Source organism: Cygnus atratus, chromosome 19, assembly GCF_013377495.2.
Source record: "Cygnus atratus isolate AKBS03 ecotype Queensland, Australia chromosome 19, CAtr_DNAZoo_HiC_assembly, whole genome shotgun sequence".
Taxonomy (NCBI): domain Eukaryota; kingdom Metazoa; phylum Chordata; class Aves; order Anseriformes; family Anatidae; genus Cygnus; species Cygnus atratus.
In genome coordinates, this window is record NC_066380.1 from 6,659,092 (window position 1) to 6,686,958 (window position 27,867).

The 27,867-nt window shown below is 63.3% G+C and overlaps 2 protein-coding genes across 5 annotated transcripts; both read right to left on the reverse strand.

Moving 5' to 3' along the window:
- Window positions 1-71: 71 nt before the first annotated feature.
- TOR2A (torsin family 2 member A) lies at window positions 72-4,785 on the reverse strand. The gene is made up of 5 exons (XM_035554924.2): window positions 4,595-4,785; window positions 4,015-4,280; window positions 2,758-2,933; window positions 2,274-2,401; window positions 72-1,709 (listed from the first exon to the last, which is right to left on the reverse strand). Exons 1-5 carry the CDS (start codon window positions 4,731-4,733, stop codon window positions 1,465-1,467), a joined length of 954 nt encoding a protein of 317 aa, XP_035410817.1. The 5' UTR covers window positions 4,734-4,785; the 3' UTR covers window positions 72-1,464.
- Window positions 4,786-4,955: 170 nt separating this feature from the next.
- SH2D3C (SH2 domain containing 3C) lies at window positions 4,956-27,659 on the reverse strand. 4 transcript variants are annotated; one of them, XM_050714459.1, is made up of 12 exons: window positions 27,585-27,659; window positions 25,252-25,876; window positions 21,061-21,100; window positions 11,171-11,299; window positions 10,484-10,932; window positions 8,922-9,046; window positions 8,066-8,637; window positions 7,716-7,831; window positions 7,389-7,560; window positions 6,525-6,636; window positions 5,635-5,841; window positions 4,956-5,511 (listed from the first exon to the last, which is right to left on the reverse strand). In XM_050714459.1, the coding sequence occupies exons 1-12, from the start codon at window positions 27,622-27,624 to the stop codon at window positions 5,336-5,338; spliced, it is 2,763 nt and encodes a 920-aa protein (XP_050570416.1). In that variant the 5' UTR covers window positions 27,625-27,659; the 3' UTR covers window positions 4,956-5,335. The 4 variants fall into 4 exon arrangements, with proteins under 4 accessions (XP_050570416.1, XP_035410814.1, XP_035410816.1 ...); XM_035554921.1 differs by lacking the exons at window positions 25,252-25,876; window positions 27,585-27,659 and adding an exon at window positions 24,234-24,348; XM_035554923.2 differs by lacking the exons at window positions 25,252-25,876; window positions 27,585-27,659 and adding an exon at window positions 24,234-24,323 and having other exon boundaries at window positions 5,635-5,838.
- Window positions 27,660-27,867: the final 208 nt, after the last annotated feature.

The window sequence follows — 27,867 nt, forward strand, 5'->3', positions numbered from 1 at the left end:
AGTCTTCCAAGTCCTTCTGCGATAGCTGCAATTAGGAACCCAAGTAAATGACTATTCCCCAACTATTTATTTCATAAAAGATTTATTTTAAAATTAGAAACGCCTAACGTTTTTGAAAGCGGCAGGACGTTTGAGTCTGTCCGTGGGCCAGCTCCCAGGCCACATCTGGGTGGTGTCTGCAATCGTTGTCCCACAGGCTCTGGCTCTGGAGGCAGGCTGGAATGGTCCCAAGCCCTGGCAGCTCGTTTCAGCATAGGGCCCGAGGGGAGCACCAAAATGTCCCTGTTCACCCACCCCTCAGGCAGTTTGTTCCCAGAGACTGAATGGTTCTGGTTCCTCTGACCTGTGCTCCAGTAACTGCACAGAGATTAACACAGGACAAAGGCCAGCAGTGCCACGCACCCCATGCCTGACAGCAGGGAGTACTGATCTTCTTTCGCTTGTCCTCAGGTTCCCACATAAGTGGCGCCCCCAAGAAGCTCAGCAGAGCTGGCCCAGCCAAAGTTTGCGAGGTCTGACCAGCAGAAGGCTGTAAAAGAGGCTCAGCAGTTTATAGCACCAACTCCTCGGTCTGCTGTAGAAATCAACACTGAATAAAAGGAATTTTTAAAACCGTTTGTAGCACCACGGTCTCCCCTGGAGGTAGGCACGAACTTTTTTTGTAGCTAGTAAAACAATGGAGAGGTCTGGTGTTTTGTTGTTGTTTTCCTGGTTTGCTGCAGGACCTCAGGGGAAAGATGGATGGGGAGACGGGGAAGAGCTGGGCTCTTGGCGGGTTGGGCAGTGACATTTTCCTCATTACGACCCCGTGCTTCTTGATGGTGAAGCTGGTCCCTACCAGCACCTATTCACAGTGAAAGGAAACTGGAAAGAAGTTGGCTCTAAAAATTCCTTGAGAAGAAAACCTAGCTGCAATGTTGCAGGTGCTCACCTGCCAGTGTTGCAGGAGTCAACACCAACGTTGTCACATTGTACCAAGGAACTGAGGTACTGCCATGCTTAAAAAGACAGTTTTAAAAAAATGCCAAAATGCTGTATTAAAAAATATTTTTGGGGCTCAGAATCTTGATGCACTGGATATCAGTAGCTGCCAGAAGAGGGGAGAGCTGCAGACTGGTGCTGCTGGCAGGGTGAGAAACCTCCCTGACGCTGCGGTCCCTCTTGGCATCTTCCCCTTTTCATCACAGATGTGTCTTGGGTGGTGCACAGGGCTGGTTGTAGCCACCGTCACCTGGCATAGGATAACTCCGTAAAGTGCTTTAAATCACATCACTTGCACTTGCTCCCACAGCTGCATCCTGCAGTGGCATCCTTGGGGCTGGAGAGAGGAGTTCAGCAGGAGAGCACTTGTGCTGCCGGCTGGTGACACGTAGCTCCTGGGCCTCACCCTGCCAGCCCTGGGCTCTGCAGCTCCACAGCTCCGTATTCGTCCCCTGTGGAGCTGAGCAAGGCCACTGTCGGTGGCTAGAAGAAAAAACTGATCCGAGAGGCCACTGTTTTGCAGCCTGTTGATGAAAATATTTTCTCTTCTTCTGGGAAGTAGGGGATGCTGTCAGCCACCTCCTGGACCACGCCCTGACGTACTTCTAGGCCTTGCTGGACAAGTTCGTTGACGACGCACTGCTTTACGTGGTGGTGCTTCAGGGGGAGGAAGGGCACGACAAAATCAATGAGATGTTCGTTAATGATCCCGGATTTCCAGAACCCACCTGCGAAAGCAAAAGAGGGGACAGAAGGTTTTACCTTCAGAGTGTCAGCGGTCCTTGGAATTCAAAGAACTGCTTGGTGTGAAGCCAAAATACTCAGCTGCAGACAGAGCTGCTCTAGTTTGGTATAAGGAGTGGAACCGATCAGTTGTCAAACCCTCCTCCCCAAAACAGATCTGTTTTTCTCCAGGAATGGTAGGATTTAGCTTAACTGGTCAGCCTTAAGTAATGCTCCCTGTGACAAGTTCAAAGCGAGGAGATCCAGGCAGGCAGTGGGGATTGGCACGTCTCAGTAAGCGTGCTGTGCTGACTGCCATCCCTCAGCTGTGAACGCACATCTTCTCCAAAGAAATGTGCTAAGCGTGTTAGCAGGTCTGCTGGCTTGGGGAGCCGGGCTATTCCTTCCCTCTGCCAGGACACCTTGAGGGGACTGCAGTTCCCTTCCCTCCAAATCCCCATCCCTTTCTGTCTGCTTGGGAGGTGCCAGGCAGCGTCGGTGGCCGTGTGGAATGGGCCTAGCTCCCTCTGCTGGGCTCTGCTCCCCACCAAAAACACTTCCAGACTCACTCTGAGGGTTTTCAAACACGGCTTTGGAGACGGCCGACTCCGCGTCCTGCAGGCTGATCTCCTCCCGGTCCCTGTGGGCCCGCCAGAGATCCAGCGTCATTTCGTTGATCTGCTCTCCTCCTGCGTTGCTGCACAAGAATAAGGTGCTTACTTACCGGGTAGCCAGGAAAGCGGTGCTGCAGGGCAGAGGAGGCAGCTGACGGCCTCCAGCCCGCATGAGTTCAATCCAGGTTTGCCCACTGCCTGCCCTAAAATGACTCCTGCAAAGGCACCCAAATAACAGGAACGGGAATTTTCAGACTCTCCAATTTTGCCTGTTCAGAAGGAAATAACGTCTGTCTGTATTTGCAGAGGATCAATGCCGGGAGAAGGGAAAGCAAAGTGAAAGCGGGCTCTGAGGCAGGTGTTGACCTCTGCCCACATGAGGAGCAGGGTGCTGGAGCGCCCCGCCACATCCCACGCGCCACAGAGGCGCCGCTCTTACCTTATGAAGATGAAGATCGCTTTGCGGTAGTTGGTCCCATACACAACCCACGAGGGGCCCAGGAACGGCATGATCACGTCGATCAGGCCCGGGTGCATCTTGTCCATCTCGTCGAAGAGAAAGGCCGACCGGCCGCAACTCGTCAAGTTCCCCTGGATCCAGCGCTTCAGGTTTTCCTAGGAAAAACATCCACGAAGCCGTCAGGCGGTGAGGTACCGAGGGCAGCGAGAGAGGCCTGAGCTACCCCAAAGCAAGGGCTGAGGTGAGAGTGCTGGAAGCTGCTTGTCCCTGCACAGCACCACCTACTCAGAGCAGGAACAGCCAGCAGTGAGGAGGCCTCCTTTGTTCTGGAGCTGGCACAGCGACGTATCCGCTTTGTTAGCCCATTGGAGATCTTTTATTGCAGAGTTAAAGCAGCAGTGTGAAGGAGGCAGCAAACTAAAGCTGGGCGTTCAGCCTCCTACAGCTCCCCACGTTCTCTTTCACTGTATCCACGCAGTTCCCCGCGACTGAGCGCTAGAAGGGAGATGTGCTTTTTGCCAACTCCTTCCCTGGTGCAGAAACCGTGTGCCTGCGCTGAACGAGAAGAGCTCTGTCTCTCTCTACCATGGCTGAAATTACCTTGGTGCAGATGCCAACCCCCCATGAACACTAAGCCTCTTGGAGGCATGTGTAGCTCTTAATTGAAGCATTTTACCCAGTATGGGCTTTTACCTTACTGAGCATATTTCTTCTGAGGACACAAAAGAACAAATAACTTCTCCAAACAGCCAGAAAGGAACTGTTCGGGTGCGTTGGTTTCCCCGCTCTGCTGAGGTTTCATTAGCAAACCTTCACATTTTGATTTCTTTAAGAGGCGCAGGTTAAGCTGCTGTTCAGGAGCTGCTTGCTGTGTGAGGAGGAATTACGAAGTGTAGCAGTTACGCGGGTTTTCACAGCTATTCAGCTGTTTGGAAAGCAAGGGGCGAGCTTTAGGTGGAAGGCACTAACGTGAGGCACTTTTGTGTGTTCAAAGGGCTGTGTAAATATTTAAAGAATAAGAACGCAATCACAGCAAGGACTGCTGTTGGGAAAATGAAAGTGACAACTGACTGCCAGAGTATATCCCAGCTACTGGTGGATCCTTCGGTAGGTTCATCAGTAGGTTTATCGCTACTGCTTGCCACGAAACAGCCTGAGCGAGTACTGAGGATCACGAGGACGTAACCGAAGCCCAAAAAAGAAGCGAGCAGTACAGTGCTGAGAGGCGGCCCTTACCTTGTACTGCTCTATGTGCTCGGCGTGGGGGAAGTGCACTATCGGAGAGAAGTGGTGAACGTACGGGCTGCGGAGCCCGCCCTGGAAGAGGTGGCGGACGAGCATGGAGCTCACGTAGGTTTTGCCTGTTCCAGTGGAGCCGTGGAAGGACATCACCAGGGGCTTGGCGGGGCTCGGGTTCTGCAGGAACTCCTTCACTCCCTTCATCACCTGCTGCCTCACCAGGGGCTGCCCCACCACATTGATGGCCAAGTCGCACTCCAGACCTGAAGCAAGTTCAAGCCGGGATTTAGGAGATCCAGAAATTTAGGAAATCCAGAAATTTAGAAGAGCCGGATTTTAACGGCTCTTCTCTCGATCCGCGCCCAGGAAAAAGCAGCTGTGCCGTGTCCCAGACCCAGCCCGGGCTGCAGAGCCGCCTCGTGGCCGGCCGGGACCCGAACTCCCCCAGCCCCGCGTCCCCCCGGGACCCCCCGGTCCCCCCTCGTTCCCCCCTCCGGGACGCTCCCGTCCCCGCCGAGCCCCCCTCGGCCTCCCCCTCCCGGTCCCCCCCCCCCCGGTGCCCCCCGCCCCCTCTGACCGCTGAGGTCGGGCCCGAAGCCGCACTCGCAGTCCGCCGAGAAGCCGCAGCGCAGCGCCCGCAGGTCCCAGGCGGCGGCGGCGCCGGGGGGGGCGGCCGCCAGCAGCGCCACGGCCAGCGCCGCCGCGGCGGGGCCCATGGCGGCCGGCGGCTGCGGCACCGCCCGCACTACAACTCCCGGCGTGCCCCGCGGTGGGCGGGGCAAGGCGAGGCAGGCCCCGCCCACGGGGCGTGGTTTCGCCGCGTGACCGCGCCCCCTAGCCAACAGGCCCCGCCCCCAGGCTGCAGGCGCTGGGCGGGGGGGGGGGGGGGATGTTGGGGACCCCCAGCCCCGAGGCGCCGCAGGGAGCAGAGGCACGAGGGGAGCATAAAAGTTTATTGTGTGCAGGACCCGAGCTATGTACACGTATTTACAGGGCGGGACCGAGTATGTACAGCAGGGACCGGCCGTCCCTCGCGCGTCTGTACAGCGAGGCGCGGCCGTGAAAACGTATTTACACAGGGCACCGGGGGGATCGAGGGGTGGAAGGAGAGGAAGCCGAAGGGCGAGGTGACGGGCACCACGCGGTCACGGGCGCTGGCCTGCCCGGGCGCTGGCCCCGTCCCTGCAATGGCTGCAGGATCCCCGGCCAGAGGTGGGTGGCAGGTGGGATGTGGCTGCGGTGGCTCCTCTCTGTCCCCAGATTGCCAATCCGCCCCCCCCCCCCCCCCGCGGAGGGGCTCCGCAGCGCACAGCGCGGGTTACAGCTCGCTGAAGCGCACCGCCGGCTCCAGCTTGTGGGACAGGGCGGTGAGGACTTTGTCGAACTTCTCGTAGCGCTCGGCCTGGCTGCTCTCGGCCCCGCGGCTGCCCCACAGCAGCCGCAGCTGGAACTCGGTGCTGAAGACCTCCAGCAGCTCCGCTCGGCCCTGGAAACCTGCAGGGAACGGAGGGTCAGCGCCACGGGTGCGGGACAGGGACCCCACGCCTGCAGGATGCACCATCCAGCGCTGGGACGGCGGCAGAGGTTGAGGGGCTGTCCCCGTCCCCCCTCGCTTACCCTGCAGCTTCACCTCGGCGTTGGTGTGGTACAGCCCGCCGTGGTGGGCCACCATCCGCGCCGCCTCCAGGTGGGCCATGACCACCTCCACGCCGTTGTCCGTGGTCTCCCAGGGCTCGGGGTTGTCCACCAGAGCGTCGTCCCGCTCCAGGAGGGTCACCAGGGGCATGACGTGGGGAAAGGTGGTGTTGGTCAGCGGCGGGCCTTCTGCGGAGAGAGGTGCCCTGAGCCTCTCTGGCAGGCTCGGTGGCCCCATGTCCTCCTCGTCCCCCTCCCCACCCGCCTTGGCTCCGTGCAGCGCTCCAACGACCACACAGCCCTACAACGCCGGGCTGCCACCGTGCCCGTGGGAGAGGTTTTCTGGCTCAGCTGCGGCACAGATGCGGCTGTGGCTCTGAGGATGGCTCTGCCCGGGGCCATCACCTCCTCCAGCACCAGCCAGGCTCTTTCTGCTTGTGCCCAGGAGAGGAGCGCTGCTGTCCCCGCTCCGGCGGCCTCTGAGAGTCCCAGGGCTGCAGCGAGGAGCGGGTGTGCAGGCCTGGGGCTCTGTGTGTTGGAGAGATGAGGCTTTTCATCCTCCCTGCCTCAGACCGGCTGGTGTCCCCTTGCCTTGGCACGCACTGCCATGCAAGCGCAAGGGTTTGGCTCGGCCAAGCCGTGTTTGTGCCCAGCCACTGGTTTTATTTAGTTATGAAATGCTTCCTTGGGAAGGAAGGGGCAGCTGAGGCCAAGCGGGCCCGGCCGGGTGCCGGGGCTGCGCAGCGGGCAGGAGGGAAGTGTCTGGCGCTGCTGGGAGAGGGACACAGCTCTCACACACGTCCCCTCCACGAGGCCGTGCCCAGCTGACCCAGGAAGGAGCAGGCGGATGGGATGGGAGCTGCTCTCGTTACCTTTCCCCTCGTTCAGGCTCTTCAGGAACGGCTTCAGCTTCTTTTCGTAGAGGATCGCGCCCTCCGTGTGCCGCTGCCGCAGCACCATCCAGGTCTGCTCCAGCCGCGCGATCTGAAAGGGGATGGAAGCGCTGGGGGATGGAAGTGCTGGGGGATGGAAGTGCTGGGGGATGGAAGTGCTGGGGAGCGCAGCCCCAGCACCGAGCCCCAGCCCGCGGGATGCTCCCGAGGTCAGCCTGGCCCCGGCACGACGGCCCCAGCCTCGCCTGCAGCCTTGCAGCGCCTGCTGCTCCCCAAAACCGCCTCTGCTGCTGGCACTCGCCGCCAGAGGCTGCAGGGCCCTGCCCCGGCACTGGGCTCAGCGTTTCTTCCCCTGCCCTGCCCCAGGACAGCAGCTTCCCCGCGCTGCAGCGGCCTTGAAGATGAGATGCAGGGAGGGGGCAGCCCTTCCACCTCCTTTGTGCAGGCAGGAAGCAAGACTTCCCAGCTGGGCTTGATTTAAAATTGAATTTTAATCTCCTTTCATCTTCCAAAGGGAGCAGTGCGGCCTGGAGACGCTGCTGCCACGGCCTTGAGACTGATTTGTATTGTACCGGAGGGCAGATTCATTTCCTCTCAGGAACAGAGCCCAGCACAAAACAAAAAGCCCAACCACTGAAAAAAACAATCGCATCCCGGCGGGACCGGGCTGTCTGCTCGGCGGAGGGGACGGCTCTTTCCCTTCCCTGCTTACACCCCAGCGGATGTGGCCCCGTGCCGCTGCTGGGGCATTGTCCCCGTTCCCCCACGGGTGGGCCACCGGGGAGGCGGCTGGGGAGAAAGGGCCGAGCCCGGGCCACGAGGACGGAGGCGGCGTCCCCGTACCTGTGTCATTTCCAGGGCGTTCATCACAGCCGCGAAGCTGAACATGTTCCCCATGGTGCTCTTCAGCTCGGCCGCCAGCTGGATGGTTTTGTGCAGCAGGGCCGCCCGCTCCTCCGTGCTGCCCGTGCAGCCCAGGATGTCCACGGCGATCATGATGGACATGGTGTGGAACCTGCCGCGGGGCGAGAGGCAGAGCACGGGGCTCAGCACGGGGACGAGGCGCTGGGGATGCTCCTGCCACTGTCCCGGCAGGGCTCAGCACCCCCAGAGGTGCCGTGTCCCCCCCGTGCCACCCCCGGGGAGCGGGGCTGCCACCCCGTGCCGTACCGTTCCAGCAGGTCGAGCCGGAGCTGGTGGCCGTGGGGCAGGGTGAGCAGCTCCATGCCAGAGCTCACCCCCATGAGCCGCTGCGTCTCTGCAGTTACGCCCAGTATCCGAGCGACCTGGCAAGAAAGGCGAGAGGCGATTAGACCTTTGTTAATTGAGGAGAGGCTGGGCGGCCTCGGGCAGCTCTTCGCTGCCACCCGGCCTCCATCTGCCCCAGCTGGGGCGGGGAGGCAGAGCCGAGCTGGGACGCTCGGATTTTCGGGGATGCTGCAGTGCTGGGGGATGCTCTGCTCCCCTGGAGCAAAGGGAGGGTAGCGGCGCCCGTCCCTCCCGCCTGGCCCCGGCCGTACCACGCAGTCCACTTTGGTGATGTGTTTGGCGAGCGTCTTCGCGTCCACCTCCGCCAGCAGCTCCTTGACCTTCTTGAGCACGGCCATCTCCAGGGGCTTGTTCTCCAGGGGGATGAGCAGGGACTGGAAGGCGGCAGGGTTGAAGGAGGAGCTCATCTCCATGGTGGGGGGCACAAAGCCCACGAAGTCCCGCTCTCCTTTCAGCCTCTGCCCTGCCTCTGCCTCCCCGGAGCCGTTCTCCACAGTCCCTCTCTGTCCTTCCTCCACCTTTAGCCTCTCCACGTAGCTCTTTGCTGGCTTGGTGTCATGAGCCGGCCGCTCCCTGCCGACGGGCGAGGTGGGGTGCAGCTGGCAGTAGTGCCCCGCGTCCGGGTCGCTGTAGCTGTTCACGGAGGGAGAGGGGGAGGCACGAGCGTAGCCGTGGCAGGGAGTGGAGTGGGTGCTGTGGGCAGGGTCCGGGAGAGGTTTGCTGTTGCTCCCCGGGCACAGCTGGGGCTCGCTGGACCTTCTGATGACCGGGGAGGCCGGGGTGATCCCGGCCGCTTGGCAGGTGTGTGGCTTTAGCCGTGTAACTGCGGGGAGCAGGAGAGAGCTTGTTAGCAGAGCTTGGAGGTGTACACGCACCGAGAACGCCGCAGCCTGGGGTTGGGGAGCTCAGGGAAAGCCCCTGCGGCCCCAGTGGTGCCGCGACAGGACCCAGCCGGTCCCAGGAGAGCTGCATGGCCGCACTGCGGTCAGCTCCACGCCCAGGGGCTAGTCTTTACAGCCAGCTCCGTCCCCCTCCCCACATCCCTGCGTCATGCCAGTGCTGAGCTCAGCCCGAGCCGTGTCCCCACCGTCCCCAGGCCATGCCTACCCGTGCTGTAGGCGGGCGACGTGGGGTTCTCTGAGATGGGGGACATCGGGGCGTGCAGGTCCTGGATCTGGTCCACGCTGACGGCGCAGTTGCGGATGATGTCCCTGTGGTGCGGCAGGGACACGCTGGGGAGGGGGCAGGCAGAGCGTTAGTCTGGCACTTGGGCAAGGGCAGAGGGGCTGGGACAAGGATTCACACCGCCCCCCCCACCCCCGGCACTGCCCCCTTCCACTACCACCAGCACCAAGCGGAACCCTAACGAGCTCAGCTGGAGCCGTGAGCTGGGAACAGCAGGGGACCTATATAAAGCGGAGGCAGCTCTGCTGCAAGGAGCCTGGAGCTTGGGGAAAGGAGCAGGGCTTGGCTCCACTGCACCCCGGGGTGCTGGGGAAGGGGTCCGGTAAGAAGCAGTGGGACAGTTTTCTAGTGCTGTGGTGCCTGGCTGCGAGGCGTGATGTTTTCCTGATGCTGGGTGTGTTTTTCTGCCTGAGAGCCGCGCGGTGGTCAGGTGAGCTCTCTCTCTCTCTCGCAATGGTTGGGAGAGGTAAGAGTGCCTGGAGGCTGGACTCGGGGCCCAGCTGGCTCACACGAGAGCAGAGAGGTGCTGCGAGCTGTGGCGCACACGCTCCCGTAGCACACCAGGAGGTCCTGTGGGGCAGCGGTCACAGCCTGACGCATGCCATGAGTCAGCGGTGTTGCAAGAGGTGCCGTGGCTGTGGTGGGCTGAGCGAGGGGAGTGTTGCAGGGAGGCAGGGCAGCTGTCCTCCCCGCGGCGTGCCTGGCCTCGAGCACCACGCGTCTGCGATGGGAGGAGGACAGGTGAGCAGCAGCGGTGGTGGGACGTTTGGGGAAATGTTGAGTGGTGAGGAAAGGCATTTCCAGAAGAGCCCAGACCCGTCAGCGTACGCTCTCCTGGAAGCCCGGCTGTTTCCCTCTTCCCTGCAGTAACAGTTGGTTGTCTGCTTTCTGCTGGCGTGCTCCCACCCTGCCCTCGGGCTGAGAAGGTCGGGGTGCGAGAAGGCAGCTTGGCTCTAAGGCACGCTGGGGGACAGGCTGTGCCTGCTGGGGGTGCAGGAGTGGAGGCAGGTCCCTTGGGCTCTGTGTGGGGACCTGTGTGTGTGCCCTGCCTTCCCGGGCAGGGTCTGGGCACCCCGAGGCTGCCAAAAGAAAGCCTCGTGAAGGAAATCTCCACCCCTCCTGAGAAGCCCAGGTACTGCACGGTTTAGTGTGAGCAGGGCAGCCTTGCAGGGCCGTGCAGACCCCTGCCAGCGCAGCTCCATCATCTCCTCTTGGCAACTCCCTGCAAATGCCCCCGTGGAAAGGGCTCTAAAACAAAAAGAGCCTCCAGAAACGAACCAACAGATGCCCTTGTGGTGGCTGCGGTGGCTCAGCACTGCTGGCAGCTGGCCCAGGGGGAATATCCCAGCTTCAGCTGGGTGCTGGTTCCTCCTCCCGGGCATCCGCTGGTCCTTGCCTGCGTTGGGGCGGTTCCCAAACCCTGCACCTGCCTTGTCCCCAGGGGCTGATCCCCTGCCCAGGCAGCACAAGGCCCCCGCACTCACCTGGTGGGGCACCCCTCGGCCCTGGTGATCTTGTCGGCCGTCAGGCCGTCCGTCATGGTGATGCTCCTCCTCTTGATGTGCCCCCCTTTCTGGGCGGCTGGGCTGTGGGGCGCCCCGTGCTTCCCGTTGGCGAGCCCATAGCTGGCTTCCAGGTAGCGCAGGGGGAAGGTGCGGTTGATGGGGCAGTAGACGATGGCACCGCTCTGCTCGGAGATGGCCTTGCGGTTGCCCACGTAGAAGCGGACGAGGGCGGGCACGTTGTCGAAGCTCTCCTGCTCGAAGAGGTACTGGACGCGGGTGTGGCCGTCGCTGGACTTCACCGTCGCCTTGTTGATCTTGAAGTGCAGGGGCTCGTTGCGCCAGCGGCACGTCAGCACGTAGTCGCCCAGGCTGGTGAGCGAGTCGCGGATGAGGAAGTCGCCGTTCCTCTGCACGAGGCTCTCCGAGACCTGGCAGGGGATGAGGCAGCGGCTCAGGCACAACCCCGCTGGGTGAACCAGGGGGGCAGGCGTGGATGCTCCCCCTTGGTTTTACCCCGGGGCATCTGCTCATTCCCCTCACCCCCTGCTCTGGGTTTCAGGAGGGCGTTCCCCACAAAACCAGGCAGCTTGGGGCTAGCGAAGCCTTTGCCTGGTGGCTCTGCGTGGCCTGGGGGCGCTGGGAGCTGCCCGCCCTCCCCGTCCTCACCTCCCGGGGGATGCGGCCGTGGTACCAGGCGTGGCTGCGCAGGTCGGTGCTGCTCAACTTCAGCTCCTCTTCCAGCTCCTTGTGAAGCTTCTCCGGTGACGAGTCGAGGATGTATTTCTCCTTGGAGAACTGTACGGGGGGGAGAGAGAGAATGTCAGCCAGGGCCCTCGCTGCACGCGTGGCAGCTGCTCCCCTGGCGGGTGTGCGTGCGTGGGGTAAGGTGGTCAGGTCCCGCCACCGGGAGCACTTCAGGGGTCTCCTGGTGGCGTGTCCCCGTTGTGCCTGACCAGGCTGTCCCTCTGCCCCAGCTGGGAGCTGAGTGTGGCTGGGCAGGCCCTGCCCCAGCTCCCTGCTGGCACATCTCCAGGGCATTTCACCGTGGGAAATGCTTCTCCAGGAGGAAACCCACGTTGTTCTTCCCCCTGCAGACAGCCGCTGTGATTTCCCCTCTCCAAAGGGTTAACTCGGCTGTGTTTAGCCTGACGGTGTCATGAATAGTAATGATAAATGTAAAGGGAACCTTCTGCATCGAAATGAGCTTTTACCAGCACTGGAGCACCTGAGCCTGGAGGATGCAATTTGCCTCCTCCCTTCCCCAGGGAGATGAGGATGGCGTCACCTCTCCCTCGGCTGCGGCCGCGCTCCCTGCCCGCCACCGCGGCAGGAGCATTCCCCGAGGGCAGCCCCGGCCGCCAGCGGGGCTCCTGCTCGCTTGGGGTTCACAAGATCGCCCTATCATGGACAGGGGAAAGAGGGGGACGTGCGTGCCACCAGCACAGGGCAGCCTGGATGGGGTTAGTGGGGTGCCCGAGCGCTGCAGGCTGCCCTGCTCCTTGGCTCCGCGGTGCCTGTTAGGGCAGGGCGCTGCTGGCGCCGGGGAGAACAGGCACGGGCTTGAAGCTGGTGCCCGATGGCACCGCTCTGGCACTGCTGCGGCGGTGCCGTGCTGCTCCTGGACCTGCTCAGAGCCGACCCTTTGCCAGCACCAGGTTCTGCGCCCCGAGCTGCCTCCCCCTGCTCCTCCCGTGGTTGTGAGCAGGGGAAGGCGTGGAGAGCAGCACCGTGCTCCCACCCTGTACCTGCTGTTCCAGGACTCTGCCGAGTCCCTCAGCAGGTTTTGTCCCTTCTGTCCCACACCTCAAGGCAGCCTGGGGGAGCTGCTCCGTTCCCTGGTGTAGCTGCGCGTATCAGCCAAACCGGGGGCAGCAGTCCTGCCCCAGGGACGCGGCTCCAGCCCGGGGAGGTGGGAGGAGGCTGGGAAGGAGCCGTGCGACGGCCCGAGCTCTTCAGGGCTTGCCCTCACCAGCCTCGACCTGCCTCTGTTCCTCCCGTTCCAGCTCCGAATGATTAAAACGGTGCTGGGGCGGCGGAAGCAGCCCGTGGAGGTGTTAGGGACGAACTGGTGCGTGCTCCTCTGCCCTCCGTCCCCATCTCCAGGGAGGGTCCTGCTTGCTGGAGCCGCAGGGACCCGACCAGGAGACACGGGGGTCACATCCTCCTCAACGAGTGTCGCGGGGTGCTGAGCACCTCTGCTGCCCCGGGGCCCTCGTGGAGACAAAGCCTCTCGGTGCTGCTGAGCCCTATTAAAAATAAATGGTAGCCGGCGGGGCTCCGAGGTCCGGCTGCCTCCCGGGGGACCGAGGCCGAAGCAGATGTCGTTCCTATGACAACTTCTCCTCTGCCGCCGAGCAGCCCTCGCTCAGCACCCGTGGCCGGGGGTGCCCCTGTGCTCGGCACCTCCCCGCGGCGCTGGGGGCTGAGCTGGGAGCGGTTCGGGGCTGATGCTATCCCCTGCTGCCCCGAGAGAAGGGATTAGCAGTTCCCTGCTCTGTCCTACATCTGGGTTTTCCCCCAAATCCTCCCCATGCAAATGCGCAGGATAACGAACGCAAACCCAGCTGAGCAGTGCCCGGCGTCTCCAAGCCCGGATTTGGGCAGCAGCCGGCTGGCATCCGTGCCAGGAGCCAGGTGCTAAGCTAGCGCGGAGGCTCGGGAGAGGCGCGGGAGGCTTTGCATCTTGCAGACGGGGGAGCGAGGGCGGCCGCGAGCGCAGGGAGCCTCCTCCAGCCACGCGGAGGGCACCGTCCCTTCGGCCGCTCGGCGGGGCGGCGCGGTCCCACCTGGCTTGCACGGCCACCAAAAAGCCACCGCCTGCAGCCAGGGTGGCAGCAGCAGCCTGATGCGCGGGGAGGAAGCCCTTTCCTTTGGTGCGATGCGGCTCTGGGGGCCGGTCCTCGCGCTTTGAATTGGCTTTATTCTGCTCCGCTCGGTAGCGTGTCTCGCAGGAGGCTGACGGGCTGCCAGCTGGCCGGGCGCCGGCGAGGCACAGCAAGGCAGCCCCGGCCGGCCCGGAGCTGTGGGCAGCGTGTAAACGGATGTCTGAGTGCCGAGCTGAAAAGGGCACCGCTTGACGCTCTCAGCTGTGCCAAAAGGACATCAAAAGATGTTCGGCCCGATGTGAGGGCTCGCGTGCTAGAGGGCTGGCTGCGGAGAGAAGCCTGGACTTCCACTGACGCCCAGCTCGGGCGCGTGGTGCTGGCCTCCTGCTCGGAGCGCCCCGACGCCTCTTCCCGCTGAGGGGGAAGAAACGGGGCTGAGAGCGGTTCCCCAAACCAGCTGCACCAGACAAACCAGCTCAGGAGCTGCCAGAGATGATGCCAAGCTCTGCCTGAGGAATCCCAAGCAGCAGCCAACGTGGTTTGGCTGGAGAAAGGAGAGCTCCTCTGTCACGTTCGGCGCCCAGACAGGCTGTTTCACGGTCCTGGGGCTGCGGGATCCTCCGGAGCAGCCGTGCAGTGGGGGCAGTGCTCACCAGGAGGGGATTCCCTGGGCTCTCCATCCCTGCTCACTTCCTTGACTCTACCTGCTGCTTTCTTGGCAGAGGGAAGCGTCTTTGGTCCCAGCTGCTGGGCAGGGACTGGAATTGGCAGCCAAAGGGCGAGATCTGGGGGGACGGAGGGTGCTGACAGCTGTGGTCTGTGTAAAACAGCGGCTGTTGCTCTGCCTGGTGCAAGGAGAGCTTCAAAGGCTGGCATTTGGCTTTCTCTCCTCGCAGAGGTACTCTTACGAAACAGGAGTGACTTGCAGCCTGCTTTCCAGCTCCCCCCTCCCAAACCCAAAGGAGCCGCAGCTGAACATGAAGTCAGCCTGGAAAGCGAGGTGTGCGGCACCCACCCCGCCCCGCGATAACATCTCCTGGCTAACCTCAGGGCACAAAGCACAGCTGCTCTCCCTCTCCTTCTCCTGCTGCGTGCCCCACGTTGGGACCCTCACTGGGGAAATCCCAGCCCCTGCTGCAGCTCTTTCACCCCAGCTCCTGCTGCTGGAGCAGATGTGGGGCCTGGGAAGCACAAGTGGGAGAGAATGGAGTAAGGAGCCACTTGGAGCAGGTGCATGGGGAAAGCCCCAGGATCACCAGAGTCCCTCTGTTCCCCACTTAGCTCTGCACCTGGCAATGGGCTGCTTCACAGTGGAGTATTTCAGAGCAAACATCCTTGCTGAGACAGCCAATGCCATGGCAAACCCAAGAATTGCTCCGCTTGCCTGGTGCAGGGCTGCTGCATGACCTCCCCGTGTGACTGAGAACGGCCAGTCCATCCTGAGTGACCATGACGGGGAAAAAATCCCACTGCAAACACCCCCAGCTTGTCATGGGCTTGCTCCTCACCCACGTACCCTGGTGTGAACCAGGTGGTCTTACTGATCTTGATGCCCATATGGAAAAGAACCCGTTTGTCTCTCTGTATCGTCTCGCAATGACTCTGGGCATCCAAATGGCCTCTTGGGATCTTTGCCCTGGCACTCACAGCCTTTCTTAGGAGTGCTCCTGGCCACCCAAAGGGTCTCTTCTCTCGTCTGTGCTCCTTTGTGGCAGCTCTGGAGCAATTACGCCTGGCTGGCAGGGGTGGGGAGCAGCTGGGGGGTGCTGGCTGGGAACATCCGGGTGCCGTAAGGTGGGTCAAGTGCCCCAGGTTGTGCTGTGGGGTGGCGGAGCGCGCCGCTGCCCTGGGGGAGCAGGTCTCCGGCGCAGCGACGGGGCGTGCGTGTACGCACATTTCCATCCATCTATATATTACTTATCTCACCCTGAGACGGCGGTGGCCGCTGCTGCTGCATCCCTTTTCGGAGCTGCTATTGGCCAGAAATGATGTCAGTGCTTCCCAGGCTGGGTGCACTGCCATTGGCGGTGAGCAGGGATGCGGCTGTCAGCTGGAAGCGCTCCAGTCATTCATGGGGACTTCAGTGTGTGTTTGCTGGGCACACTTGGACACAAATAGACGGTGAAAGATCTGGCAGAGCCAGGTGAGCACTCAGGGCTTCGCTTTTAACTCTTTCCGGGGCTGGGATGGAGTGCCCTTCATCCCCTCCCGCATCCCAGGCACCCACCTGTCTCTCCCTTGTTCTGGCAGCAGCTCGCTGCGATGCTCAGCCCCAGGACTGCTGCGTTAGGGCACGTCCCCCGGTGCTGCTCGGTGGCTTTTGGACAGCCAGAAGAAGCTCTACTGCTTTTTCTCTCTTCGCCCCCACTAGCGATCAAAATCCCTGGCTTTGCACTGAGATCAGCAGCAATCATGACAAGACTTGAAATGCTTCCTCTGGGCTCTGTCTTACCCAGCATAATCTCTACAGCTCGGCACCTACCTCCCCGAGCAGGAGTACTGGATAAGACTGCCAGCTCTCTTGGCTGCCAGCTCCAGGCGCTTCTCACCCTTTTTAACTTGCAGCATGCCGGTAGCTCTTGCTTCAGATCAGAGCCTGCTTGGCTCTTGCAACCCTCAGCACCTTTGCTCAGCGTTCTCCCTAAGCAGGTAAATGAGGGAACCGGTTTCTGGTGCTTTGCCCCTCCTCAGCCTGTGCAGATGCCAGAGTCCAAAAATAGGACACCTCGCCTTATGCCAGCGGTGGAAGTGCCACAGGACAGGTGAGAGATGGAGCCCAGCTTTCTGTAGCCACCACGGCCGAGCCTGTGCAGCGCAGCACACACAGAGACCCAGGCCGGAGAGCTGCGGGTCCGTCTGGGCTCCGTCTCTCCTCGGTGCTTAGCGGACGCTCCCGGAGCACCTTTGGAGACGTGCTGCCTCTCGGAGGAAGCCAAACGCTCCCCTCCATGAGGTCTCCTGCAGGCAAGGGCTCCCTTCAGCGATGCTGGTGCTCGGGGTCCCCCTGACAGAAGTGCTGCTCCGGGGCTTCGGCTTCAGCTCCGAGCTACACCCGGCGTCCGGAGGGGATGCTGGGGGCAGCGCTGGAGCCGAAACCAAAGCACCTGAGCGGGGAAGCGCTGGAGGCTGAGGACACCAGGGCTCTCACGGGAGGCTCGAAACCTCATGTGAGCCGTGCGGAGCCCCACGAAGGGCCGGCGAGCGGCCGCAAGGTCAGCGCCGTCCCCCCGAAGCCCCCCTCAACCCCGCAGCCGCCTGCGGCCGGGCAGCGCGACCTCCCCCCGGGCACCCCGGGGGACCTGGCCGAGGGGATCCCGGCCACCCCCCGCCTTCGTTGTCCCCGCCGCCCGGCTCACCTGGACCTGCATGAAGGAGCCGCGGTAGAAGCAGCAGGCGGCCGCCGACAGGGCGCTCCACAGGCTGCAGCGCTCCGTCATGGCGCGGCGCGGCGCGGCGAGCCCGGTCCGGGCTGACCCGGCCCGGCCCGGCCCGGCCCCGGGCTGCACCTCCGCTGCCACCGCCGCCGCCGGGCTTCAATTTCAGCCGCTTCCCCGATTACCTCATCCCTTGTCGGCAACGGGAGGCGGCACCGAGGCGGCAGCTCCGCCCCGGCCCGCCCCGCCGGGACCCGGGGCCGCCACAGCGGCCCTCAGCGGCACGGGGACCGGTGGTGCTGAGGGGGAGCGGCGTCCCCGGAGCCCCTGAGGGGAGCCGGGCTTACTGAGGGGAGACGGTGGCCCTGAGGGGATCCAGCTCCGATCAGCCATGTCCTGAGGGGAGCTGGTGGCCCTGAGGGGGGCCGGTGTTCCTGTAGGGATCCAGCCCCACCATGTCATGAGGGAAACTGGGTCTTCCGAGGGGAGCCAGCATCCCTGAGGGGATCGGGCAGCCCCGACCAGCCACGTCCTGAGGGGAGCCAGTGTTTCTGAGGGGATCCAGCCCCACCATGTCCTGAGGGGAGCAGGGTCTTCTGAGGAAATTGGGCAGCCCCGGTCAGCCGTGTCCTGAGGGGAACCAGTGTCCCTGAGGGGATTCAGCCCCACCATGTCCTTAGGGGAGCTGGGTTTTCTGAGGGGAACCAGTGTCCCTGAAGGGAGCTGGCACCCCCCAGCTCCCCCATACCCTGAGGGGTTCCCCTAAGGGAGCTGGCACCCCTCATCTCCTCACCCTAACCTGCCTGCCCTCCCCAGCGACACATGGGGTCAGGGACAGCCTCGGTCCCTCCTTTACCTCACCCCCATCCCTCCTCACCCTACCCGTCCTGGTGCCGTCCTTTCTGGGGAAGACGCCGGTTCCTGCCCCACGTGGAGGCAGCCGGCTGCCTGCTTCCCACGTAGGCTGTCTCCAAGTTGCGTTTAATTAAGGCTCCGCTTCGGTTTAATTAAGGCTGTGGTTTCACAGAACGGGATGCACGAGGCGGCACTGATGGCTCCAAGCCGTGTGCCAGCCCTGCAGCCCCCTGTCACTGCAGTCCCCTGCTGCTCCACAAACCAGCCCTGGGGGATCAGGTCCCGTGTCCCCGCTGTCCTCTTTGCTTGTCTCAGCAGGGACCAGGGTGATGGGAGCCTTTGTGGGAGCAGACCTGGGGGACACAGGACCTGGGGTGCTGGCACAGTGCTCCCATCCCTTCATGCTGCTGCGCTGCCCTCGCCCCAGAGCCGATCTCCATCGGCGATGTCCCCTGCCACGCAGCTTTGCTGCCCAGCTTTCCCTGAACAGCTGCGCTTCCCGCAACTAACGACAGAAATGGACAGAGATTTACGAGGCTGTGCACAGGGCAGGGAACCTGCACGAGGGGACATGACAGTAAATCCTGTGCTGTTGCTCTCCGGGCAGTAAGGCCTAAGGAAGGAAGGAAGAAGGAATAATCCTTGCTCCCAGCGGAGAATAACTCCAGTTAGCGAGAGCCGTCCTCAAAGCGCGTCCCTGTCCGAAGATGCCTCCTGGTGCGCCTCTGCTCAGCGACGCTGCGAGCTCAGAGGTGTTCCTGCTGTCACCCGCATGGCCTCTCTGCTAATTAATTCAGACGAGCCCCTCGCATCCCCAGGCAAGGAGGAAGCATGCCGGGCTGATGAGATACAGGTCTCCAGAGCGGCTCCTCCACACAGAACAAAGAGCTCGAACACGCTTGCTGGGCCCGCGCTCTGCCCCTTCTATTGTAGGGGAGAGATGAGCCAGGAGGGTAGCACCTGGTTTTAGGATGGGGCTGAGCAGCAGAAGGAGGAGGGCAGAGCATAGGGTGCAGGGTGGCGGGTGCCCCCGCACCCATAGGTGCCTGCAGCCCTAGCGGGAGTGTGGGCGCTCCTCTCCCCTCGCAAGGGGCCGAGGGACAGAACAGATGGCAGCACGTGGGGAGATGCCGCTCTGCAAGGATCCGAGGGTGAATCACACGCCAGCAAAGGCTTCTCCTCCGCAAAGGGCTCGGCTGCTTCCCTCCTGCGGCGGATCCAAGGCTCTCCGCCGATGGAGCGAGCTGGAGCTGTGCCTGTGCTGCCCCTTCACAGGCGCGAAGGGAAGCTGAATCCCCCGTCCGCTCGCTCGCTGGGACGCACAGTCAGCTTTATTGGCAGCAGCTCCCCCAGGGTGTAACGGGGTTTTGCAGCTCCCTGCCTTCCCCTGTGCGAGGGCCAAACCTAGGCTGGGGCTGCCTGGCAAACCCCGCTGGGAGCTGAGCAAACAGGGATGAGGTGCAGATCCCCCAGGCAGTTTGGGAACATCAGCCCTTAGGCTATTATTAAAGTGTGTTAATTACCAAGAGCTTATTGACCCCGGCTGTCTGCCCCTCGCTAGCTCCTCGGTCTGGCGTTGCACTTCTAATCACCGCAGGTTTGGTGAGGTGAGCGTTGTTCCTGGCCAGTTTGGTGCTGAAGCCCAAGGGCTGATGTTTGTGCCCACCTGGGCATTGTGAGTACAGATCTGCCCCTGATCTGCCCTGAGCCTTTGTCTGTGAAGGCTTTGCAGCTCGTCCTCTCCCTCCTACATCCTCTCTCCTTCACCAGCACTTTTCCTCCTGTCCTTTCTCCACTTGCCCCTCTCTGCTCGTTTCCCTCCCAGCCACGAAGCAGGGAGCTCTTTGGGTGCCAGGTCCCAGCCTTGCTCCCAAGCGATGCCAGCACAGTGGCCAGCGGGCACCCAGCCACCCCGATCCCCGCAGGCTGCGGGGCTGAGCACCGCTGGGTGCTGAGCACCCCGTCCGGGCAGGGCTGTGGGCTCCCTGCCAGGCACGGTGCCTGCAGTCAGCCGGAGTGCCCCCAGCATCTCGGTCACGCACACGCCAGCTAATTACTTATTTGACTAAAATAGCTGCTGTCGCCGCAGCCATCAGTTGCTTCCGTAGCTCACGGGAAGTGGTGTATAAATCATACACACTGCCCATGGGCTGCATCTGGACACCACGGGGACGAGTAGGAACTAAAGGCCAAACAGATCAGGTTCGGCATCTGCCTGGACAGCGGGGAATTCTCCTGGCTTACCGAAAACGGCTTGATCCTACAGGCAAAGCCATACCCATTGCTCCACACCCGTGTTGTCTCAATCCATTAACTCACGAGCCATAAAATTTGCCCACCTCCAGGTGCACACACCGATAGAGCAAGGGAAAACACAGCAAGGCACCCGCTCCACCGCCGCGCTGCCCCCCTGCCCTGGCAGGACTGGTGTGTGCGGGCAGGAGCAGCCCTGTGCACCGCAGGAGCCTCACCGCTCCGTGCACATCGCACCGACAGCACGTTGAGCTCCCACCCGGGCAGCCAGTCTGCTCGTCCCGCATTGCCAAAGGAAAGTAAGAGAGGAGGGAAGTCCCACCGGGGTGGTCGCAGTGCTGGGGGTCAAAAAGCCGCGTCTGGCCCCGTTGCCCAGAGGCTGCAGGCTGTCAGACCCAGCGGGGTGACCACCGCTGGGCGGAGCGGGGTCCAGCCAGCTCCCTCCAGAGCCCGTCGGTCGGTGCCAGCACAGTTCTCATTTCTGTGTCTGGCTGCGGCTGTCAGAAAGCCCCAAGTCCCAAAGATGAAGGCTCACTGCTCCGTTTACACCGCCCAAGTGGGGCCCTTCAAATCCCTACTCAACACCCAGTGGCATTTTGCAAGAGAAACACATCCCCATCAAGCAACTGGACTCAGGACGCTCCATCCCTCCTCAGACAGACTCCCTTTTGCCATCGCGTGGCAGCAAATCGCCCTCTGGGCAGGTTTTCAGTGCCCCAACCCCAAAACAGCTGGCACCCCATGGCCATCACCCTGCTCCTGCCCAGCGTGCCAGCAGCCTCCTGCAGGAGGGCCGGCTCTCCTCCAGAGCCAGGCGCCTCACTAATGAATTTCTGGCCAGACATGAAGAGTCCTCAGGAATGTTAATAGTTTGCTGGAGGATAAGCAAGAGATTTGGAGAGATTTACACCGACTTTCATGTGACAGCCACGAAAAGTGGCTCAAACCCTTCCTTTCCTCCGTGGGGGCGGAGGGAGGAGGCAGCCCCTGCGTCCGCGGCGCTCGCGAGTGATGGGGAGCGCGAAGCGCAGGCAGCTCCCCGGGGAGCAGCGGCGGGGGGACCGTGCACGGCTTGTGCCTCGCCTGCCGTGCTGTTTCTGGCAGGAAATGTCTTCCGAGGACAAAGAGAGGAGGTGGTGGGATGGGGGCGCAAAGCTGAGCACAGGACCTGGCCGGCCCCGGGGCCGCTGTCCCCCCGCTGCCGCTGTCCCCTACCCAGGACAGGCTGCGCCCGCGCTCGGTGTCTTACCTTCACGTATTCACTGCCGGACTCCAGGCCATTGTGGTGGCTAGAAGGAAAGGAGAAAAATAAAGATGTGTAAGTAAAGGGCAGCAAGTCGTGATGGCCAGGCTAAGGTGGTGGTGGCACAGCGGGGGTCTGTGCTCCACGAGGCTGTGGGTTTGGGGAGGCTCCAAGGGCCCCCGTGCCCGCTCCTGACCCAGAGCTTAGCCTCCCTAATGCGATCCGGGAAGAAAAGGGCCTTTTTTTTAAAGGATCTCTCCCCAAATCGGCTTGGGACCGTGTGAGCAGAGCTGGGGACAGCCAGCAGCCTGGCTGAGGTCCCCGTGGGTCATGGTGCCGGGGGTGCGTGCCAAAGCAGGGTCCCGTGCCCCGTGCCCTGGCAGAGCTGCGGTCCCACTGGGCGGTTTTTGGGACACACCGCCTGGCCGTTTCTGATTGTTTCTCTGCAGCTTTGTGCAAACCCACAGAAAGCAAACTGTCGCTGAAGCCAGGGTGATGTCGGGTCTGAGACTGCAGTAGAAGCTCCCCCTTCTTCTTGGTGACATGTTCACTCTTGGCCCTACTGACAACCAACCCAACAGCCCTGAGACACAGCTGGGACACTTCTTTGCCATGCTTTCCTGGGGGGACGCTGAATGCCCTTCTCCTTCCCGAGCACGTAGCACTGCTGTTAGTGCTTTTCGTTCCCTTGTGGGCTGAGGTGTTTGTCTGTAGGGGTGAGCCTGGTGGAATCGAGAGAGAGTTCGGGGGTAGAGAGGCCATAACAACTGAGCTGGGATGTGCGACCCTGAGCTCTCATCTTTCTGAATAAAATACAAAAATCCAGACTTCTTTAAGCAGAGCCCAGCACCCATTGCCTCCTAAATTCCAAGCTTCAGCACAGACGTCCCACTACCCACTGAGATCACCCTCCTGGGCACAGGGCTGTGGCCAGGGCAGGCGGCTGCAGCTAAGAAATAACCGAACCCGATGGCATCACAGCCCTGGGATGTCCCTTTCTGCCCGGGAGCCGCCCCGCTCCACCTAGCGCTTGCAGCCACCCGCACTGCCACGGCTGGAGCCCGCCTGGCACTGGGTGCTGCTGGGGTCCTGCACACAGACCCCTTCCCAGGGGCCAAACCCTTCCTCTGTGGGCTCCCTCCTGGTTGGGGCCGGTGTCTGGTGGCTCAAAAATCAATCAGTCCAAAAATCAATCAATCAGTCAATCACTCAGTCGAGCCCCCTGGGAGCTGCGGTGCCCGGCACCACGTGAATCCTGCTCCTTCCCCAAGCCCACCCTGCTGCAGTGGCTCGGAAGAGGAGAAGCAGAGTTGGAAAATAAGGAGGGGAAAAAGCTAGAGGAGCATTTCTGGGGGGGGGGGGGGGGGGACACAGCTGCTTCGGGCAGCTGCGGGCTGCCTGCCCACCCTGGCGTTGCCTCTCCAGCCTGTTTGCCTTTCACACGGCCGCAGAGAGCGCCTGGTGCTGCGAGAGCCGTGAGAAAAACCGGCAGGAGGACGGGGGCCTCTGGGCAGGAAATCAGGAGCATGAGAGCAGCTGGGAGATGCTGCGAGGGCTGGCGGCGAGGGGGGGGCCTCGTGCTGGGGACGGGCAGCAGCTGCGGCTGGGGGGGGGGGGGGGAGGCCGGGGGCCGCAGCCCCCCTTGGCTCCACACATTCCTGGAGGAAACGGCATCTTTGGGGGCAGCCGAGCGCCTGGGAGAAATTCCAGGGCTGCCTTTGGAGCACGGCCGCAGCCGGGCCGCTGGGACTCGGAGCTGCCGCTGGGGTTTCCGCAGGGTGCCTGAGCCTTTGGGGCTCCGAGAGGCAGCGCGGTGACACGCAGATGTGCCAGGCTCTGCGCTGGGGACCGCCGGGGCTGATGGCGTGGGTCCAGCCCCGATTTGGAGCCCAGGCTCCGCTCAGCTTTGTACACCGGGGCTGTGCACCAAGGGAGCCACGTTTGGGCACCCGGTGCCTCGGTTTCCCCTCCTTCGAGCCCCTCGGGGCCGGCCGGGTTTGTTGGTGCCGGCAGCGCCCTGCCCGCGCCCCGCGGGAAGCGGCATTTCCCGTGCTCGGAGGGAAGTCGAGTCACGTCCGCCCCGCGACCTGCCTGCAGGTCACCTCCCGTTAGTCACCGTGTCCCTGCTGCTGTCACCGCTGCTCCTGTGGGGCCACGGCACCGCCTGGCTCCCAGCAGCCCCGGGGCTGGGCGCTGCTGCGCTCCCCGTCCCAGCGATTCCCAAGGGGGCCCGATCCTGCAGGGAGCTTCTCGGGTGCGTGGGCAACCTCAGCCCGCCCCGCCTCGGGGGCCTGCGCTCAGTCAGGAGGCGCTGGAGATTCTCCAGGGGTGGAAAACATGACCAAGGGCCACGCTTGTCCCCTCCGTGGTCCCTTAGCACGGGCACTCCCTGTTCTGGGCAGCTGTCCCTGCTGCCCCCCCCCCCCCCCCCCCCCCCGTGTCCTGGCGGGGAAGGATTGTCCCTGTCCCCGAGGACGTGCGCAGGAGGAAGGGCTGGGGAGCGGCACTGCCCCGGTCCTGCTTCCGCCCGCCTGTCCCACAGCACAGCCCGGCCGTGGGGACGGCTCCGGCACTGCCTGGGGCACACGGCCGCTCCCCGAGCCCCGAGCAGGGCACAGAGGGGCAGCAACACCCCCGGTGCCAAGCCCTGCTCGGGTCACTCTTGTGCCTCAGTTTCCCCAGCAAACAGCACGGCCACGGTCATCATCGGTGCAGCCCCAGATGATGCACAAAGGCGTTTGGCGCTCGAGTTTTGGGGATCCAAGCCCCCGCTCCAGCACTCCCCAGAGCCGAGACGCACGGGTGACCAACGCACGTCCCCACGCCGCTCGGCTCCCGCCCGCCCTGGTCTGGGGGCTGATTTCTGGGGAAAAGGGGGGTGCCCTCCGCGGGGGCTCCGCGCTCGCCCGAGGATGTGGCAGCACTGCCTGCCCCGAGCCCCCAGCCCACCGAGCCCCGGGGCCGGCCGCAGCCCCCAGCCGCTGTGTCCCGGTGCTCTGCCCAACCGCGGTTTCGGCAGCCGCAGCCGATGCGCTCGTTCTTTCCATCAGCAAATGCCGGGGCCTTGGCGGCTCCGACAGCTCCGCGTCGAGGCTTTGTGCGCCCCGAGCAAAGCCCTTTCCCAGCCTCTCCCTCCCCATGCCCTGCGCCGTGCCAGGGTGGGGGGGCCAGATCCTTACCTGCCCTGCCCCAGGGTGGGAAACCTCCTGCCCACCGCTGTCATCGGCCCCGCGTGGCTCGGCGAGCGCCTCTGCTCCGGGACGGGGAGAAGCACTGGAGGGTGCTCCCCTGCCTCGCTCTGAGCCGGGACGTGGGGCGCGGGCAGCGGCGGCGGACCCTCCTCCTTCCCGTCCCAGCCCTCCTCTGGCCCTCCCTTCGCGGCCGGCAGGAATGTGCAGCCGGTTCCCACCGCCAGCACGAATTCCTCTTCCTCGCCCCGCTCCTGGCACCATGTGAACCCCCCCCCCTCTCCAGGGTGAGCCCCGCGGCACCACGGCGGTGGTGCTGGGGGAAAAGGGGATTTGGGGCTGCCAAATGGGAATATGGGAACCTGGGTCGGGGCTGGCATGACGGGACGTCGTTACGGGGGGAAATTTGGTGTCCTCCGGCAGTGCCCCCAGCCCCACACTGGGGATGTGTTTAACCCCTGTGCCCAGACACCCAGGTGACGGGCAAGGCTAAAAATCCCTCTCATCCATTTTGAGGTGAAAACCCTCTGAACAAGCCAATTCAGGACGGCTGAGGCCCCCAAACCCTGGAGAGGGGTTTAACAGGCAGGGGAAGGGATTGGGGCTGGGGTGTTTTTGGGATTGCCCCTGTGCCTGGACAGAGGCAGTGCTGCTCAGGAGGAGAAGGATGTCAGGGATGGAAGGGGAAGGAGGGACGGAGGGGGAGGCTCGCTGCAGGTCGCAGCGAGCCGCGGCGCTAGGACAGAGCCGCCTGCAGGACAAAGGGACACCCGGGTCAGGGGAGGCCGCGAGGTGTTTCCACCCCATCCGGAAACAGGAGGGAGCAGAAAGCCCACAGGAAACCTCGCTCCCGCAGAGCCTCCGAGCCAGGCCGTGGTGTGCTCGGGCAGCGCTGTCCCGCCGGCCAGGTGCATCCCGTGGGGACCCTGCTGCGTCCCAGCCCCTCGTCCCGCCTGGGGAGCACAAAGCGGGTCCGGCAGAGGGCAGAGCAAAGCTGATGGGGCCCTACCTGTCTGGGGAGCTCTCGCTGGGGCGCTCTTGCCCCTTTCCCAGCAGATCCCTGGTGGTGGTCTCCGTTCCTGGTGCAGGGCTGGGGGCTGGTCTGGGGCTCGGTGCCTCCGTCCTGGGGCAGGAGATGTTCCCTGCGGGCTCCTGGTCCACCCCGGCCATCGGTGCCGTCGGGGTGCCCGAGGGCAGAGCCTCTCCCTCCTCCTGCTCTGCTTTCCCAGAGGCTGAGAACGGGTCTGCGCCAGCGTCTGGGGTGCCAGGAGTCTTGGGGGACTCGGGGACGCTCATTGGGGTTGTGCTGGGCATCTTGTCCCTGGGGCTCCCTTTCTCCCGGCAGCTCTGGGTACTCCTGGCTTTGCCTGGGCTCTTCCCCACCTTGCCCGGGTTCTGCCTGGGCATGGTGCCCATGTGGCTGTACATGTCTGACGACCGGGCGTAGGGGCCGGGGCTCTTGGGCATGGTGTTGAGGTCATCCTGGGTGCTGCTGAAGGGCTCCTCCAGGAAGCCGTGGGGAGGCAGACCCCCTTCCCCTGACTCGGAAGAGCTGGGGGCCACGGCCCCGCGCCGCAGGGTGAAGGAGCGGGGGATGCTGCTCAGGCTGCCGAAGCCTTTGAACTTGAAAAACTCTGGCAAGGAGAGAGGAGAGAGGAGAGAGGGGGAGATGAGGGGTGGGCATGGGCACCGCGCCGTGGTGCAGCCCGGTGTCAGCCCAGCTGCACTGCACACCGCTGGTCCCAGCGCAGCGTTATGAGTGTGTGGCCTGGGGCATATGCGATGCTGCTGGGGGCTCTCCAGGCTCTCCAGCTCTCCAGGCTGAGAGCCAGGACACGCTGCGTTTGCCCCAGAGGTCCCGGACTTGTGGATGTGCCCCGTGTGCACGTTGTCACCAGCACAGAGCAGGATCCGGCCACCGGCTGGGCTCGCACAGCAGCGCTGGCTGCGAGCAGGAGGCAGCCTCCTGCCTCCCCACTTCCTCGCTCAGCCCCTCGCAGCCTCACTGCAGCTCCCCGGAGCCACCTGCAAGCGCCGAGCGCTCAGCGGTTGCCAGAGGAGTATTTATAACCCTGGCGGGCGGCTCTGCGTTTCGCACCTCGGCGCTGTGTGCCACTGCAGTGCCTCCCCGGCTGCGTTGGTGCAAGGGTGGCTGCGCGCAGGGCAAACGGGGCTGCAGCCTCCCTGTTGCGCAGCAGAGCTGCGCTGGTGGAGTCTTGGTTTGCCGGGTGCTTGGGGGTTTTGCAATGCTTACGTTATACGGTGGGGCCCTGCAAAGCCTCTTCCCCTCCGGGTTTGCCGAGGCAGGAAGCTGCTCGCTACAGTGGCACCGTGTAAGGAGCCTGGGTGCTGGGGGGCTCGGCCCTTGGACCCCACCTCCTGCACAGTCTGCAGGGTGCCCCCGCCACCAGACGGGGCAAGGGGGCTGCAGCAACCCAGAACCGCTCCTGCAGAGCCAAAACCTTGCGGCCTGGACTCTGTTAACAACAATACTGCTTTGGGTTAAAGATCCCCTCGGTGTCTGAGCATCCTTTGCGTTCGGGGCTGCTGCGGGGTGGAAGAGCTTGGGACCTTCCCGATCTCCCTGCTTTCCACCACGATGGAAAATCCCAGCTCAGCCGGGGCCGTGGGAGATGGGTTTTGCCCAGCCCCTCGCACGGCTCCCAGGGGAGCGGAGGGGCTGGCCTCCCACCGCGCCGGCATCGGCACGTGGAGGCAGAGGAATGCGGAGAGCAGCAGCGAAGGCCAGCTCCTGCTCAGCGCGGGGCCGGCGATGTGCAGTCCGCTGGAGCCGCCTCCGAGGGCTTTGGGGAAAACCCGAGGTCTGTGAGAAAGAGCACAGCTCCCTCCCAGCGGGCACCACCGCTTCCGCTGCGCCCAGCTTCCAGCGCTTCGGCCCCGAGCGCAGCTCCATCAGTGCGGATTCACCCCCAGCCTCCATCCCGAATCGCTGCTGCAGGAGGACCCGGAGGGGTCCCGGACACCCCCAGGCGCAGGTTTCACCCCCAGCCACACAGCAGGTTGAACGCTCCTTGAAAGATGTGATTTGGGGAGCAGAAATCCCCAGCGGGGTGAGAGTGGGGTTCACCCCCATTGGGTGCACCCTGGCACCCAGTGCATGCAGACTGGTCCCAGTCCCAGTCCCAGCACCTGACCCATCAGCACCAGGGCTCGACCCAGCCCTGGGGACGTAAAACCCCAGAGCCTGTCTCATCCCCAGTGAGTTTCCTGATGAAACCTCTTGCTTACGAGAGGTAACCGTGCTCGTGCATCCCCCCCTTCAGGGCCAGGCTGCCCAGGTGAGCACCCAGCGCCCGCTCTCGCCGTCCCCCGGTGACTTACTGAATTTCTTGAAGCCCCCTCGTTTCTGGCCCTCGGCCATGGCTATGCCGGGTGGAGGCTGCGGGGACCGGGAGGGACAAGTTTATAAACTTGAAGCCCGTCCCTGCCCGCTCCTCCCTTCCTGTCCCCCCCCCCGCCTCTCACTTGCTCTCTCGATCACTCAGCGCTTCCTCCCTGCTGCTGTCATCTGCTCGTGTGGCAGACCGCTGTCCCCGCTGTCACCACTGAGCCCTGGTACCCGCTGACTGTGGTCCTTGATGTCCCCGCATTCTGCTCGTCCCCG